General features: G+C 36.3%; 1 protein-coding gene across 1 annotated transcript in view; it reads right to left on the reverse strand.

The window, feature by feature from the left end:
- klar (klarsicht) overlaps positions 1-15,050 on the reverse strand; it is a 147,766-nt gene that overhangs the window by 92,235 nt on the left and 40,481 nt on the right. The window contains 3 exon segments of the mRNA XM_068287172.1: positions 3,856-4,017; positions 4,083-4,331; positions 5,851-6,743. Coding sequence (XP_068143273.1) covers positions 3,856-4,017; positions 4,083-4,331; positions 5,851-6,360 — 921 coding nt within the window. The 5' untranslated portion in view covers positions 6,361-6,743.

The raw sequence follows: 15,050 nt of genomic DNA on the forward strand, positions 1-15,050 counted from the left end.
GTCCATTCGATTTGGCATCGATATACCACCGATTCTACCATAACCAGCAAAAAGTCTCTGGGTGTCTCACTCTAAGTCTCTGGTGTCTTTGTCTCTGTCCATTGTTCATGGTTGAGAGCAGGCGGCCGGCAATCTCTGCCAGATTTGCATAACAATTGAGTTTCGGACCGAGTTAGAGAGTTATAACCTTTCCCCCAATAAAGTTAAACAGATTTTTTTTTTTTTTTTTTTTTTTTACCCCAGCTGTTCAACAATAAACATATGGCTAGCCAGGGCCATTCAGTTGTGGCTCTTAGTAGTGCTGGGGCAATAAAACATTTGCCAAATTAGTTCAAGTGTTTAGGTTTTCAGTTTACTTTATCGGCAGTTAGCAAGCCAATTGAACCTTTAAATGAACTTTCACAACTTTTTAATCATTTACAATTTACAGAGATCATTTAAGCAGAAAGAAAAAATACATATATTTATTGGAGTTACATGAAATCATTTAAAGAAGTATAGTAAATGAAAAAAAGGCAATAAAATGCTGATTTTAACGATACCGTTCATAACGATTTAACGCTTTAAATGTTACACATACGAAGGTTGGTTGGTTGGGTTTTTCTTCGTATAAAGTACTTGACTATCGGTTATCGGCTATAAAGACACCATATTGCTGACCCCGCCTCCCCCAAGCAACTTACGTCTCACTTAACCAAAGCTTTCAAGGAGTTTTTGAAACCCTCATGACCATCTTATGATGTATCCCAATCTTTAGCGTCTCATTATCCCCTCTTATTTTTTGGAAAATATAAAATATAAACTCTAAACTGAGCTGTAGATAGAATTTTAGTGGTGGATAATTAGCTTTTTAATCAGGGCGATTACTAAGTTAAGCCTTTAGTCAATTATAAACAAGCATAGAAGTCTTCTAGAACTTTTCTCAACTAATAGCTAATAGTTCTTCAATTGAGTAGATCTGTTTTTTACTCTTTGCTCTCCAAGAGACTGGAAAAACGTTTGGCAGCTTTGGTCAGTCAACACTTTTTTATTTATATGTTTAGAGAGAGTTTAGTTATGTTTAAGTAACTCTTACGCAAACTAAAAAAAGAAAAGCTAAATACTTTGCTTGTCCAGCTGTCATGGTCGCCATGTGTTCAATCAAGCTGAACATCAAAAAATGAAAGAAAAACAAAAAAAAAAAGAAATGAAAACCAAAAGTTAACTTCAACTTTAAATGATTTAAAACAAGCCAACAAGGCGCACTGGGCGACGGGCTGCTCTTCCGTCTTAGATTTGTCGCTTCACTCTTAGGCCTAACTCCTACTCCTATTCACATACTCCCAGAAAAAGAGGAAGAGAGAGAGAGAGAGCGAGAGAAATATAGAGTTATATAATATGAGAGCCCCAAAGCCACGCAATACGAAATATATATAAACAATATTGTTCAGATAAAAATCCCCCTAGTCTTGTTGTTGCTGTTGTTGTTTTCTTCTTACATCTTTAGGCCATATACAGCTTGAGCTTAGACCCAATCGAAGGTGTTACCAACAAAGCACATTGAACACATTGCCAATTATCGTGTCAGTTGTTGGCGTCAGTCGACAGTGAAGTCCGGCAGAGGTTGAGGTTATCTCTCTGCGTCTCCCCTCCTTCACCAACTCCTTCATGTGCCTCCTCATCATTTCTTTGATTTCTCACCAGCCGCAATTTTCACTTTCAATTCAATAAATTTTCGTAATGCAAGCAATAAGGGGAGCAAGGGGAACATCCATCCATGAGAATGACTGGACTCTCTGACTGACTGGCTGAATGACTGAATGGGGGTCTCCGCTTCGGTCTGGCCAACCAACAAGTTGCATTTTGTTATTTGGTTATACAATCTTGATACTTAAACGGGGATGGGGATGGAGCTGGTAGTGCAGAGAGAGCAAGAGGGAGGGCGTTGGGCGGATGGGCAAGTGCAGTTTGTTTTTCCCTTTCTTCTGTTTTTACACGCACTAACGGAAGCAGCATTTCTTTCAAAACTGATATAAAAGTCAAAGTCATCGTGAATGAAATGAAAAATGAAGTATTTATGCATGTAATTTCTTTCGTTACACTTTTACCTCATTCGATTAGTATCTTTCTTAGCCTGGGCCACATGGGCCCAGTCTGGGCTTAAACCCAAACCTTGTTATCAAGATTTATGTTTCTTTTTTGTTTCTGTTTCACATTTTTTCTTCTTTCTTTTTGAAAGTTTTCTTTCATAAGTATTGTTAAATTATGTAACTCGTTTAATAAGATCCTCATGCTCAAAGAAGATTATGATCAAGAAAATCATTTTCTATTCTAATTTTGAGACTACCAATTAATAATTGGGGAAATTGATACCTTATTATATCGTTGGTAATATAAGCTATAAGTGCCTAACTCAGCAGTAGTAATTGGTAAGATATTTAGATTTCATCAGGTATAATTTGTCGTTATTTATTCATCGCTTCCACATAAAAAAAAAATTTAAAAAAATCACAATATTGTTTAACCGTAGATGTGTCCATAGTGACCAGCGTGGACAGCACCATAGGATTTCACAACGGGCACATAGGCTTGATGAACCACTGGGGTATAGGTCTTCACCACTGGCACCACTGGCACATGGACATGCTTAACCACGGGCACCACAACCGGAGAAACGGCAACCACATGAGGTTCAGCAATGTAACCAGGAGCAGCCAAGGCAACGGCCACCAAAGCGAGGAGTACAGCCAACTAGTACGAGGATTAAAGAAGTTTCGAATTGCTGTTATAGTCGAAGGATAGAGATTCCAATGACTTGACTTACTGTGCGGAACATTTTGAAGAAGTTGGTTAGTTTAGCTAAACTTGAGTCTTGTTTGTGGTCTTAGAGTCGATGAGTGACTGTTGATGCTCATCCATCGAATGGGCCATAATATATATAGGCGAAAATCTATTGACAAACAATTTGCCAAAAATTTGTTTGTTGTGCCACGCGACAAACCAGTTTTCAGTTTCGAATGAACTGAGAATTCTTTAGTTATTATTGTATTTAATTGGATCTTGAACTGGGTAAACTTAAGCATCTTTTGTCTAGATATTTATTTTGTAGGAAGCCAAAGTGTTTCATTATTTTATTTACGACTCATAAATTTATTAGATCGAGCGATTTTAAGTGAACAATGTTTTTACAGTTACCATAAATCTACAACGTCTCGTGACCTTCGATATAGGAAATTGTTCCAAGTCTTTAAAACAGTAAAATAATCTTCAACAGTCACTTAAATTTATTATTAAGGATTAATAATGCACGTGGATTATAAGTGCCTTTTCTTTTTATCCAATTTATAACCGATTTACTATATAAAGACATATGTTAGAATTGGTGCTGATATAAAGAAAGGAGTAAATGAACTTAAATAAACCTCTCAGAACCTTTAAGTAAATTGTTGATTGGTCACGCATGCGCAATGCTCGCTTAGTGCGAGTAAAAGTCCTAAGGGTGCGAGTAATAGTCCTAAGGGTGCGAGTAATAGTCCTAAGAGTTGCCTCCCAAAAGTAGGCAAATGAATTGTTACATTCGAAAATGTTGCAACACAAAAAATGTTTAAAGTAGACTATGGAAAGCGAACCGGCAGCATTATCATGCCCTAAAAACTAGGCAACACTAATTTTAACAGAAACCGTTGTTGAATTTGTGCTTTTCTGTAAAGCATTGAAATTTTATTTAGACGCATTCAAAAAGCTTTGGTTTTTGCATCAACTTAGCAAAGTTTCACACCCTATTTGTGAAAAAAAATGTGTATGGATTTGAATAAGAAATATAACCGTTTTTATGCCTCAATTAGTTTTAATAATAATAAAAATATTCCGACTTACCGAGTGAACTGCTAAATGTCGCTGCAATTCTGCATTGCCATAAAGAGTTAGTTCCGAAATAGTCGGAGAGTTTTCTAGTTTGTTTTCCATATCCCGCAACCAGCGACGTAGTTCCTTGGGATCCTCACAGAGACCCTCTGGTCGTTGGGTTTCATCGAGAATCTGAGAAAACGGTTTCATTTAAGGCACTCAGAATAAGCACTAAACTTCGTGTGTTAGGCTCTTACCTTGAAACAACATTCATTGGATTTCTCCAGGACTGTGGCAGCTCCTTCTATTTCACAGCGTGCCTCTTTGCATGTGTCCAATAGGTTTGTATCCATAATATAATTATAATTGGTTTGTATGGCCGCCCAAAGATCATCTTTACCCGATGAGCTCAATCCTAATGTGGCATTACTGTGCAAACTGTTGGAGCTGCTATGACTATGGCCACTGCCCCAAGAGTAACGATGCATTTTGTTTGTATTGTTTTTCTGTAAAAGAGATAGATCGAGAGAGAGAAAGAGAGTGAGAAACGATAGAGGAGCGGGATTCAGGTGCGGCATGGAGGAAATATTGTGCCTGGTTAATAAAATAAGTAATTTGAGGCTGCCAAATACGGCGGGAGTAATATGATTAACCATTTTCGGCATACACTATGCGCGCGCGCAGTTATCCACAGGAAAAATAAAAAAAAAATCAACGTCAAAGCCAAAGCCAAAGCCAAAAAACCGGTTCACAATGCTCCCAATTGTGTGCGCAATTAATTAATGAATTTTTTTTTTTTTTCTTTCTTTCTTTTATTTGTGGCAAGAAAGTCATCAAGCAGACAACAACAAAAGTCATGGAAGGAAATTCCTTATTTCAACAAGCCGCCAATATTCGCGACGTAACAATGAGATGAAAACATTGCAAGTGATTGAATTAGCCAGCCAGCCAGCCAGCCAGTCAGCCAGCCCAAAGCAGCCAATCAGTCAGCCAAGCCATTTGCCAATTTGATGATTTGTGTATAATTGTAATTGATTGAATTGAAATAAAATGAATAAGCGGCGTTTGGGCCCAGATGGTGGATAATGGTTTGCCTCCTATGAAGGGGCAAACGAATGACTGGCGAAAACTTGACAGAAAGAAATAGTGAGTAAGAAAAGTCTCCACAGTTCAGCAGGCAGGAGGCCAAAATTAGCTTGCATGGGGGGGGAATTGTTGCTTGACAATGAAATGAATCAGTTTATATATACATATATACTACAAGGCCATGGAGGAAAAACTTGAACAAACTGAATACACCTTGTAAAAGTTTTAAAACATTTTATCACAAGCAAACTCTTTTTTTTTTTAGGCTTAGAAGTTTAGTCAGAAGTAATAATGAATATCTGTCTTTAAATTGATCAAGAATATAAGTTTTTATCTGTCTTCTTTTATTTTAGGATCTAAGGTCTTTCTTTGAAAACATTCAAGCAAAAAGGATTTCATATACATATAAGGAACTTGCTTTTCAGCTAGGCAGCGGCATCTTCATGGCGAATGTGGCGCCTCTTAACTAGACAAGTTATGAACCGTTAGTTGAAATTTTTTGATGGCATGCTAATGAATGAAATTTATTAATAAATTATTAAAGCAATTTCCGCTGACACAACAAGAACATGTAGAAGAAGAACGATGAACACACAGACACACTCACACATATTCTAACGGCAGCTTGTCACATTTTGAGTAGCCAAACTGGCCGTTAGTTATCCTGAGTGCATGTATGTGTGTGTGTGTATAGAATGAAACAAGAACTGCTCGCCCAATTACAAATTTATGCGAATTTATTTTTTTTTTTTTCTGATGTCGGCCTACACCTGCTGCAAGTAACTACCATAATATCAGATGCAGGTAACTAACCGCCAGCCAGCCAGCCAGCCAGTTAAGGTTAGCTTGCCAATCAACTAACCAACTAAGAAACATTCACTACACACACACACACACACACACACACACAAACGTCTTTTCTGACTCTGACTGACTTACCTTGAGGCTATTGTAGGGTCGCTCTAAATGGAGTTTAGCCTGGATGACATCACGACTTTCCTGTTGCTCTTCATTCGGTTGCAATGAGGTCATGGATTGTGAAGTTTTCATATCAATATATTGACCATTACCGCCATTTGTGTTGGTTGGCCGCCTGCCGCCATCTTCAGCTGTTGTTTCGCCACCGACATCAGCTCCTGTGGGGCAACGTCGTTGTTTCTTTTTAAGTGAACTGCTGCGACTACTATTTGCCGATTTTGTGGTTAAGCATAATTTTGGAGGGGGTGGTAGGGCTGGCATGGCAAATGTTGCCACCAGATCTTCCAATCTCATTGATTTCGTTGTTATATTTGTTGCTGTTGCTGTTGCTGTTAATCCTTTGATGCTGGGATCATTGAGGGATGAATTCTCCTCATCGCTTTTCATTATGATGGCCGCTGTTTCAGTCTCTTGGTTGCTAATTGCTGCTGTTTCTGCTGCTGCTATATCGTTTTCGTGTTGCATTTCCATTGTTAGCAATTGGGTAAATTGTAGTAGTAGTAGTTGTTGTTGCTAGTGTGTTTTGTGTTTAGTTAATTGAATTAAATTGTTGTTGTTTTATGCATTTAAAATCTGTTGCCAAAAATTTGCATGTCTGCGCAATTTCCTCTCGTTTCCATTGCGTTCCTTGCCACCGTTTCGCTTAGCTGCTTCTTTAACTCACACTTCATACCCCACCACCTGACAATGACCTTCAGTCGGCGGTGGTTGAGTGGTTAAGTGCTTGGGTGGTTTGGGTGGGTGCTGCTGCCTGTTGATTCCTTTATGTTCGTTCCGTTTCCGTTTATGCAAAATACTCGCTTGTTGTTTTTTTTTTTCTTTATAAGCGAAAAAAAAAAACACTGCAATTAAGACTGCAAATAAAAAAGCCAAAAAAAAAAGAAAGAGAAATGCAAAATTAGTTGAAAGGAAATCGAATAAAATTATTATTATTATTATTTCTTCATCTTTTTCTCTTAATGATTACTGCTCGATGATGATGATAATGATGATGATGAATCATGCTGGGTTAGGGTTATTTATCTTGTATAATTGATGCATTTATTCATTTGTTTTTGTTTTTTGTTGTTTGCACTTTTCAACATTCCATTTCTTACTGCTCTCTCTCTCGTTTTCTACTAATGATTGGACTAGCTGCAGGAAGCCATTAATAGATGATGGTAAAATTGCAATTGAAAAATGTTTTAATATGAAATAATTTCCTCTAAAGCAAGCTAATCAAAGTACTAAGTATAAGCTAATATTAGATAGATCCTACAACAAATTGCGAAATCTTAATAGAGAATAATGCATATGTAAGATTTTTAAATTGTTTGCTTTGACATACATGACGTATGAGTAATAAATTTTCAACTGCCAATCATTTTCATGACATTCATAAAGGACTCAATGGACTAATTTTAGTTATCTATCTATTCTTCTACTTAATGATTCTCTCCTATTTTTTAGCTGTCCTAATTTCCTTCTCTTCACAATGAATAAGATTACTAATTACATCAGTTATAAAATGGTCTAAGTATGGTAGAGATTTAACGAACCATTCAATATATTTTTTTTAGCAAATAACTTAACTACATCCGCTAAAAGTCACATAATATGTTAATTACAACTTCTGAAACTTAAACTTATAATTAACTCTAACTGATTGAAAACTTTATTTACATTTTGCATACAGAGAACACATTGTTTACATTGTAACTTTAGATTCTCATATCACTGCATCATATCACACCCACAACAATCAACAGCAACAACAACAACATTTTGCGGGGAGGGAGGGGGCGGCTGGTCTGGGGCAATTAAAAATCCACTGTAACCGGTAACAGCATAACTACATAATAATACACTTACAAACCGTTTGAAAACGTTCAACGACTTTAACGCATAAAAGGCAACAAGAAACCAAAACCAAAATAAAAATAAATGAAATTACAATTACAATTATTACGAATATGCCCCAAAGTGGCTATGAGTAGTGTGTATAGTATTACTTCATTTTTCAGAGGTAGGTAATCAGGAAAGCAGCAGCAACAACAAAACAAATACACTCCAACCACCACTTTAGCCAATCCACTTCAGTTCAGTTCAGTTCGGTGTCCACCATCCGGACGGTAGTGAAACCAGCCAAAAGAAATAAAGAAACAATGAACACGATTCTAATCGCCAAGCAATCAAATTTTCATACAAAATTAGTCGCAAAAAACACTTGTGGGCCATATTTGTATGCAAATGGATCGTTGTCGACGGTGGAGACAAGCCACGAAGGAGGCGGGAGGCCAGGTATGGCGGGAGGCGTAACTTAGCCAACTCCCAAATTGGCCTGCAAGCGTTTATTTAGCCACTTAAGATACGAACGAACACCGCAACCCCGCGAGTAATGAAAAACGAAAAGCAAAACTTGCAAAAACTATGAAAACTAAAAACTGCTGCACAAATAGTGAGTGGGTGATAGAAAAAAACAAAAAGAGTACAAGTTATTCGAAGGGTAAGAGGGGACGGACGGTCACAGACTGTCGGGGCGTAACACTACACACAAATCGATGCTAAAAGCAGTAAATAAAGTTGGGCATAATAATTGCAAAAGCCAAAATGCAGTTACAAGTTTGCCCTCAGAAGCAGACAAGAGCAGAGCAGAGCACACAAAAACAGAGGCTCAACACAAAAAGGGATATCAATCAGGTTCCATTTCTTTTAATTTTTACTATATAGCTTTTTTCAGCTCCAACAGTTTACCAATTGTTTTCTAACAAGCCTACGCCACTGTCCTATTGCAGGGGTCAACAATTAAGAGGGGGGTAAAATACAATTTAAAACGTGCACACACATATATATTTTTTGTATTTTCAATTATTTCATAATTCAACTGCAACCTACGCAGAAAAGATGAAAAATTGAAAATTTTCATATAAAATTGTCTTTAATAATGTCGCCACAATTTTTACAGACCATTCCGGGCAGACAGACAGTTAGACCAGACGGACAGCAGACACTTGGCACTCGAAATGACTTTCATAAAAAGTCCAAAGAGGAAAAGAGAAGAGAGCTGTGCTCGATCCCCCCCAACTTCCATCTAGTCAGTCAGTCAGGCAGTCCGCCAGTCCGGCAGTCATTCCAACTGTTTTCCCCCTGTCTCAGACAGTCTCTTGTGGCATTCGCCTTTCATGTTGTGAAAATTTGCATATGACAAAAGGATGAAGTCAGTGAGCAAGAGGTGGGTGGCGGGGGAGAGAAGGTTGGAGGTGGTTTCTTGGCGCCGTAACCGCATAAAATGAGTCATAAAGGAAATATGAATTTGTGTTGGGTTGTGGAAAAAGTCATTTGGCTAATTATATAATTAATATGCCTAAGCAAGTTTTACTTTGCATTGCATTGATATGCAAATTGGTTAAAAGGAAAAGCATATTTGGTTTTTTTCGAGAACCGTTAAATAGATTTATCAAATATTAGCACCACATTATCACCTTAAAGAGAGAGAGAGAAAGAGAAAGACAAAGAGATAACGTCATCCATCACCTGTTACATCTCTTACATAAGACACCTGCAAATACCAAAGTGGTAATAACTCTTTTTTTTCTTTTTTTTTTTTTTTTTTTTGTCAAAATTCCAGGAAAATTAAAAGAAACACAACAACAAAGACAAAAACTAAAAGGCTTAAACACTTCAAACAAAACAAAAAACCAAAATTTAATGCCAAACATGTTCCACATTATGACCGGCAAGGCAATAGACAAGCAGAGTGGAAGCCTAGACCAAAAACTGGCTATTAATAAACCAAACAAAAGCCCAAAAATAAAGAAGACAAGGCGACAGAAGAAGAAGAGGGCAACGTAAAAATAATAATAATAATGAAAAAAAAACATAAAAGATAAAGACAAATATTTGCGTAGACAAACAAAACCAAATGGCAGCCAAAGCGACGACATTCATATACCCTAGAGCCAAATTATTATCCAGTTAGATGGTAGTTAACCATATTTGGATTGAAAATTGGCTACAATCTTAAAGCAGTTTTAGTTTAGTTTAGTTTAGATGAAGCTCCTTAATTTTCTCTGCAAGTCAATCGAGTCAAACGCGACTAAACGCCAACTGCTAATATTCTCTCTGTAGACAAATATTTAACCATAATCACATTGAAATAATTTAGAAAAAGAGTAAAGAAGATAAAAATGTGAACAAAAGCAACACAATTTAATGAAAACTTCAAAATTAACAAAAAGTAAAGACGGAAAGATAAAGAGAGAAGATAAAAAAACGAGTTGGGGTTACACTTTAAACTCATAAATCTGTTAAAATGAAACCAAAACAGAAAAGGGGAAGCTCAATTTTTGTGTGGTTAGTTTGTCATATAAATAAAACGATGACAAAAGCATGTCAGTGTTGAATGAGTCTCGTGTCGAGTCGACTCGAGTAGAAATTGAATGAAAATGAAAACAAACTTTCAATTTTCTTTGAGATCAGCTAATTTTTTTTTTTTTTCTTAGTTAAAGTCGATTATGTCTTTAAGCTAACATCAAATACAAATGATGCATAGATTAAAACCAGTTTAGCCATTGCCAATCAGCCAATTCAATTCACATGCGAGTGAGTGAGTGTGAAGAGTGGCAGGTTTTTGGCTAATAACAAACGATTATCCTAATCCCATAAGCCATTGCTATATGATTATTTCATTCATTTTGATTAAGAGTTAGTAAACTATGGGATAAATCACCAACACATTTCACTATCTTAATGTCCATTTATTAAACATACATCCATGTGATCTAATAACTTAGGGATTTCATTCAAAGCGAGGTGAATTCCATGTCAATGCTGAAGAAGTTGAAAAACTTAATGGGAAAGCCAAGTGTTTAAGGAAAGGGTTGTAGTTAACTTAAAAGAGTTAAGAGTTTTAGAAACATTCTGATTTCTTTTAGCTCATTTATTGATAAAGAATACAACCAGAACCAGGTTTTAATATAATATCAAGATATCGATATAAAACTCTTTAGACATTAAGCTACTTTTTTTCATTTAGAGAAATCTTTAAACGAATTAGATTGTTCATTTCAAATATTACTTGGCATAAGATGTCTTTAGCCTTCTTGGGTAAAACTTGGAAAATAATTGATTTTTAGCAATTATTAAAGTAAATCCATAAAGTCATTTTATATTTTCAATATTAAATGAAAAGAAAATACATAAATAGATTATATGGTAAGAAGTTTTACTATTAACTTGTTCTTTTTGGCCTTTCTTAAATGTAAATTGAAAATGAAAACTACAACTTTTTTTTTTTTGTATTCCAACATTCAATTTTACCTATCTTTTGATCTTATTTTGTGTTTTTCCTGTTACACACAAATATTTGCTTCCGTTGCGTTCTTCCAACTTCTTTGCTACGCTCTAATTTTGCTTTAGAAAAGAAAAACAAAATATATGTATGTACTTAAAGTACTTCAACCGGATATGACGTTTTTACGACTTTGTTCTCACGAAAAAAGAAGCTAAAACTGTCTGTCTGGCGGGAAACTCTCAAGCCAATGAGTAGAAAATCAAAAGTATTAATTGAAATCTACATTGTGTGTTTGTTCAAAAAACCACTTGACTTTGTATGCCTGAACTTTGAAACAACAATTCGTGTGTCTGCTGAAAGTAGATTAGATAAACCCCACTAAGAAACGAAGACATTGCAAGCAATTCAGCAAATTTAATCAAACCAACGACAGAGACGACAACAATCAAGTGTTGAGTGGCTAAAAATTAATCAATTAATGACCATATCTTTCTTTCTACTTCTCTTTCGCTCTCTCTCTCTCTCTCCCTTAACTGAAAAGTTTAGTCATCAAGCTAAAATTAAGAATTACAATAATTTGGCAAGGTTTCATTTTAGTAGCACATTCTAAGTTCGTTTGATTAAATCTCTGAATTTGAAACAAAAATGAGACCTTGACATCATGACAAGCGATAAGATCAAACAAATGAAACGAAACTACACAGATATAATCGTATAAAACAACAACTCTATAAATTGTCAAAAGGGGCAAGGGTAGAGGGTCGGAGGTCTTTAAGGTCTCTAAAGGCCTCCTCCATGCGACAGACACCATAGAGAACCGCATTCCGCATGACCAAAAGCATAATTAAAATATTGTATAAATAATCAACTTTTGGAATCTATTGCAAGTAAACAACAACTGGAACTGCAACTGCAACTGCAGCAAATTTTTCACAAGAATTTGACCACATTTGGCCAAGCAGACCAACCGACCAACTGTGTGTGTAGATCTTGCCAGCAGCAACTTGCCATAAATTGCCAATTGCCAACTTGTGCACGGGCACACACAGACGACCAGCAACAATAACAATATCAACAACAACAGCAATAGCAACAACAGCAACAACAACAAAAGCAACACCTAATGAATTGTTAACTGCTTTGGCAACATGTTGCCAAGAGAGTTGAAGTTGGAGCCTCTTGGAGATCTTTGGCGTCACTTTTGGCACACGTGAAGCTAAAAAGTTACTTTGTCGCAAATGGCCAAATGACAGGCAACACAATCAACACTCACACACACACAAATACAGCAAACAACAATAACAATAACCATATTGACTTGTAAAAAGCCAAAGAGAAGAGAAAAAAAAACAATAACACACGATGCAGGCCAATCAAACGAAACCATTTTGAGTTCAAGGGAGATCAGCGGGATCAGCGGCACAGCCAGGCAAACCACAAAGGCAACCACCACCAGCACCACAACACCACCACCAAGCCAAACACACAACAAGCACAATATGAATGTTTGGCCCACCTAGATAAATCGGAGCAGACAGTGTGCGGCAAACAAAAAAAAAAAAGATAAAGAGGAGGGGATTGCGGGTGCGGGTGCGGTTGGTGTACTGCTGCAACAAGGGGACAAACACAGATACGAATATGTTGTTTTTGTTTTTCGGGTCCAAGGCAATGAATTGTTAATTTGCTTGGACAATATTGTTATAGACCACAAGCAGCAACAAGGAAATCAAGGAGATCGAGGGAGTTGACGGCAAAGGCAAAGGCGATGTCTAGTGTTACAGTTGATTTAACCTATCAAAATGGGTTTTCCTTTTGCTTTTTGTTTTCTCTACTCTTTACTCTCTTTTTTTTTTTGCTTTTCAGTCATAACATCTTTAAGGCCTGATACAATACATTCGTTGGCCTTATCAGCAACTTCTCTTGATTGCAGTAAATTATCAGTTTCTAAATGATTAACATATGATCAAAAGTATAAACTAATAAAAATTAGATTATTTCTTTCATGAATGAAAATATGAGTTATGTTTGCTTCTTTAGATCTTCCACTAGTCATGGCATTAAGCCAAGATCGCTTAGAAGAACTTCTTATTGGTTTATATGTAGCTTTCAGGTGACAAGAAGAGAAGACGGGAAAAGAAGAGGGAAAAGAAGAGGGAAAAGAAGTGATAACTTAACTCTGATCATTATTAAATAATTGTCAACCATAGGGCCGGGGTAACTTCGACCGCGTCAAAGATTGTACACCCTTGCAAATTTTTTTTTTACTCTCTCCTTACCTATGGTCTTCAAACTGTAAAAACGTTTTAACTAAATAGTCTAATGGACGGCCTACAATATTTGTCATAGCAAATAACGATGTTATTGACAAAAGTCACTGTTTCCAACTGATTATTCCTATGGGAGCTATATGATATAGTCACCCGATCTTGATCAAATTAGGTACAGTCATAAATATCTATGTTAAACTGACAAATGTTTAATTCAAAAGCAATCGTGTTAAAAGTAACGAAGTTATTTACAAAAGTTACTGTTTTCGACCGATCCTTTCTATGGGAGCTTTATGATATAGTCATACAGTCCTTATCAAATTTGCCACAGTCGTTTATGGAAGTAATTAACTTCTCAATATTCAATTTCATGACAATAGTTTAGAAAATAACAAAGTTATTTAAAAAAGTCACTTGTCATGACTTTGCCGTTTTTATGTAGTGGTCCGATCCGGCTGAATCCGAGATATACAAGGAGGAGTTTGCGTTGATCCAGACGGACGGACAGACGGACAAGGCTAATTGAATTCGTCTTGTCGTTCTGATCAAGAATATATATACTTTTTATGGTCGGAAATGCTTCCTTCTATGCTTTGCACACTTCCGACCAAAATGATTTTACCCTTTTTGCTATAAAAAGGTTGCCGAAATTATTATTGAAAATATTTCTGAGAACTTTATAAACTTTTATGTATTAATAGAAAGGTTGCAACTTATTTTACAATGCTTAAAGTTCCCACTGTCTGCCCTGTGGTTTTTGTTTAATATTTACTAAACTAAGCAACATTTGGCTAAGGCAAACTACATTAGCCAATGATCATAATTAATCAAGAGATGACTTTTTACTTAAAATTAGTCGATTTTCAGTATTATTTACTTCCAAACTTTAAACAAAAAGTGTTTAAAAACAAAAGGAAAAGAAAAGAAAAGAAAAGGGAAAATAAAAAAAAAAATGTGCCGAATGTCAGAGTAAAAATGAAAATATTGCAAATACCTTCGCCTTTGCCATTATGCACCTTCTCTCTCTCTCTCTCTCTCTTTCAACTTATACTTTATGTGGCGCTCCTTTTGGCGTTTTCTTCTTCCCCACATGTAACTACCAAATAACCAACCAACACCAGGCAGCCAAAGTGCAGATCGAAAAAGACAGAGAAATATTTCTGTAGCCGAAAAGGTGGTGCGACAGTTGGTGACATGAACATGGACACGACACCGATCGAGGACAACAACAACAACTACAACAACGACAACTACAACAACAGGCGGCGGCTATATAAAATGTTAAGTTTGCCACAAAAAGGCCAAACAGCCACCAGAAAAAAAAGAGTAAAACAAAAACATAACAAAGGAATACAATTTTTCTTTTTTTTTTTTCTCCATTTTTTTCAGAGTCAGAGCAATTAGGAGAAGTGTGGTCCAAACCCAAAAAAAAATGAAGCAAGTAAGTCGACTCGTCGACTTGGGTATACCATACACCTGGTGAAACAAATATTTCTTATTTCGAAGACCAAATGTATGTCTATTAAATTGTTTTTACATGTCTTATACTATGTGCTATCTCGCTCACTCTACAAACACACGAGCACTCTAGCGCCGCTACTAGCCAACGTCCAATTCTGGCC

This window comes from Drosophila tropicalis, unplaced genomic scaffold, assembly GCF_018151085.1.
Source record: "Drosophila tropicalis isolate 14030-0801.00 unplaced genomic scaffold, ASM1815108v1 contig_463, whole genome shotgun sequence".
Classification (NCBI taxonomy): domain Eukaryota; kingdom Metazoa; phylum Arthropoda; class Insecta; order Diptera; family Drosophilidae; genus Drosophila; species Drosophila tropicalis.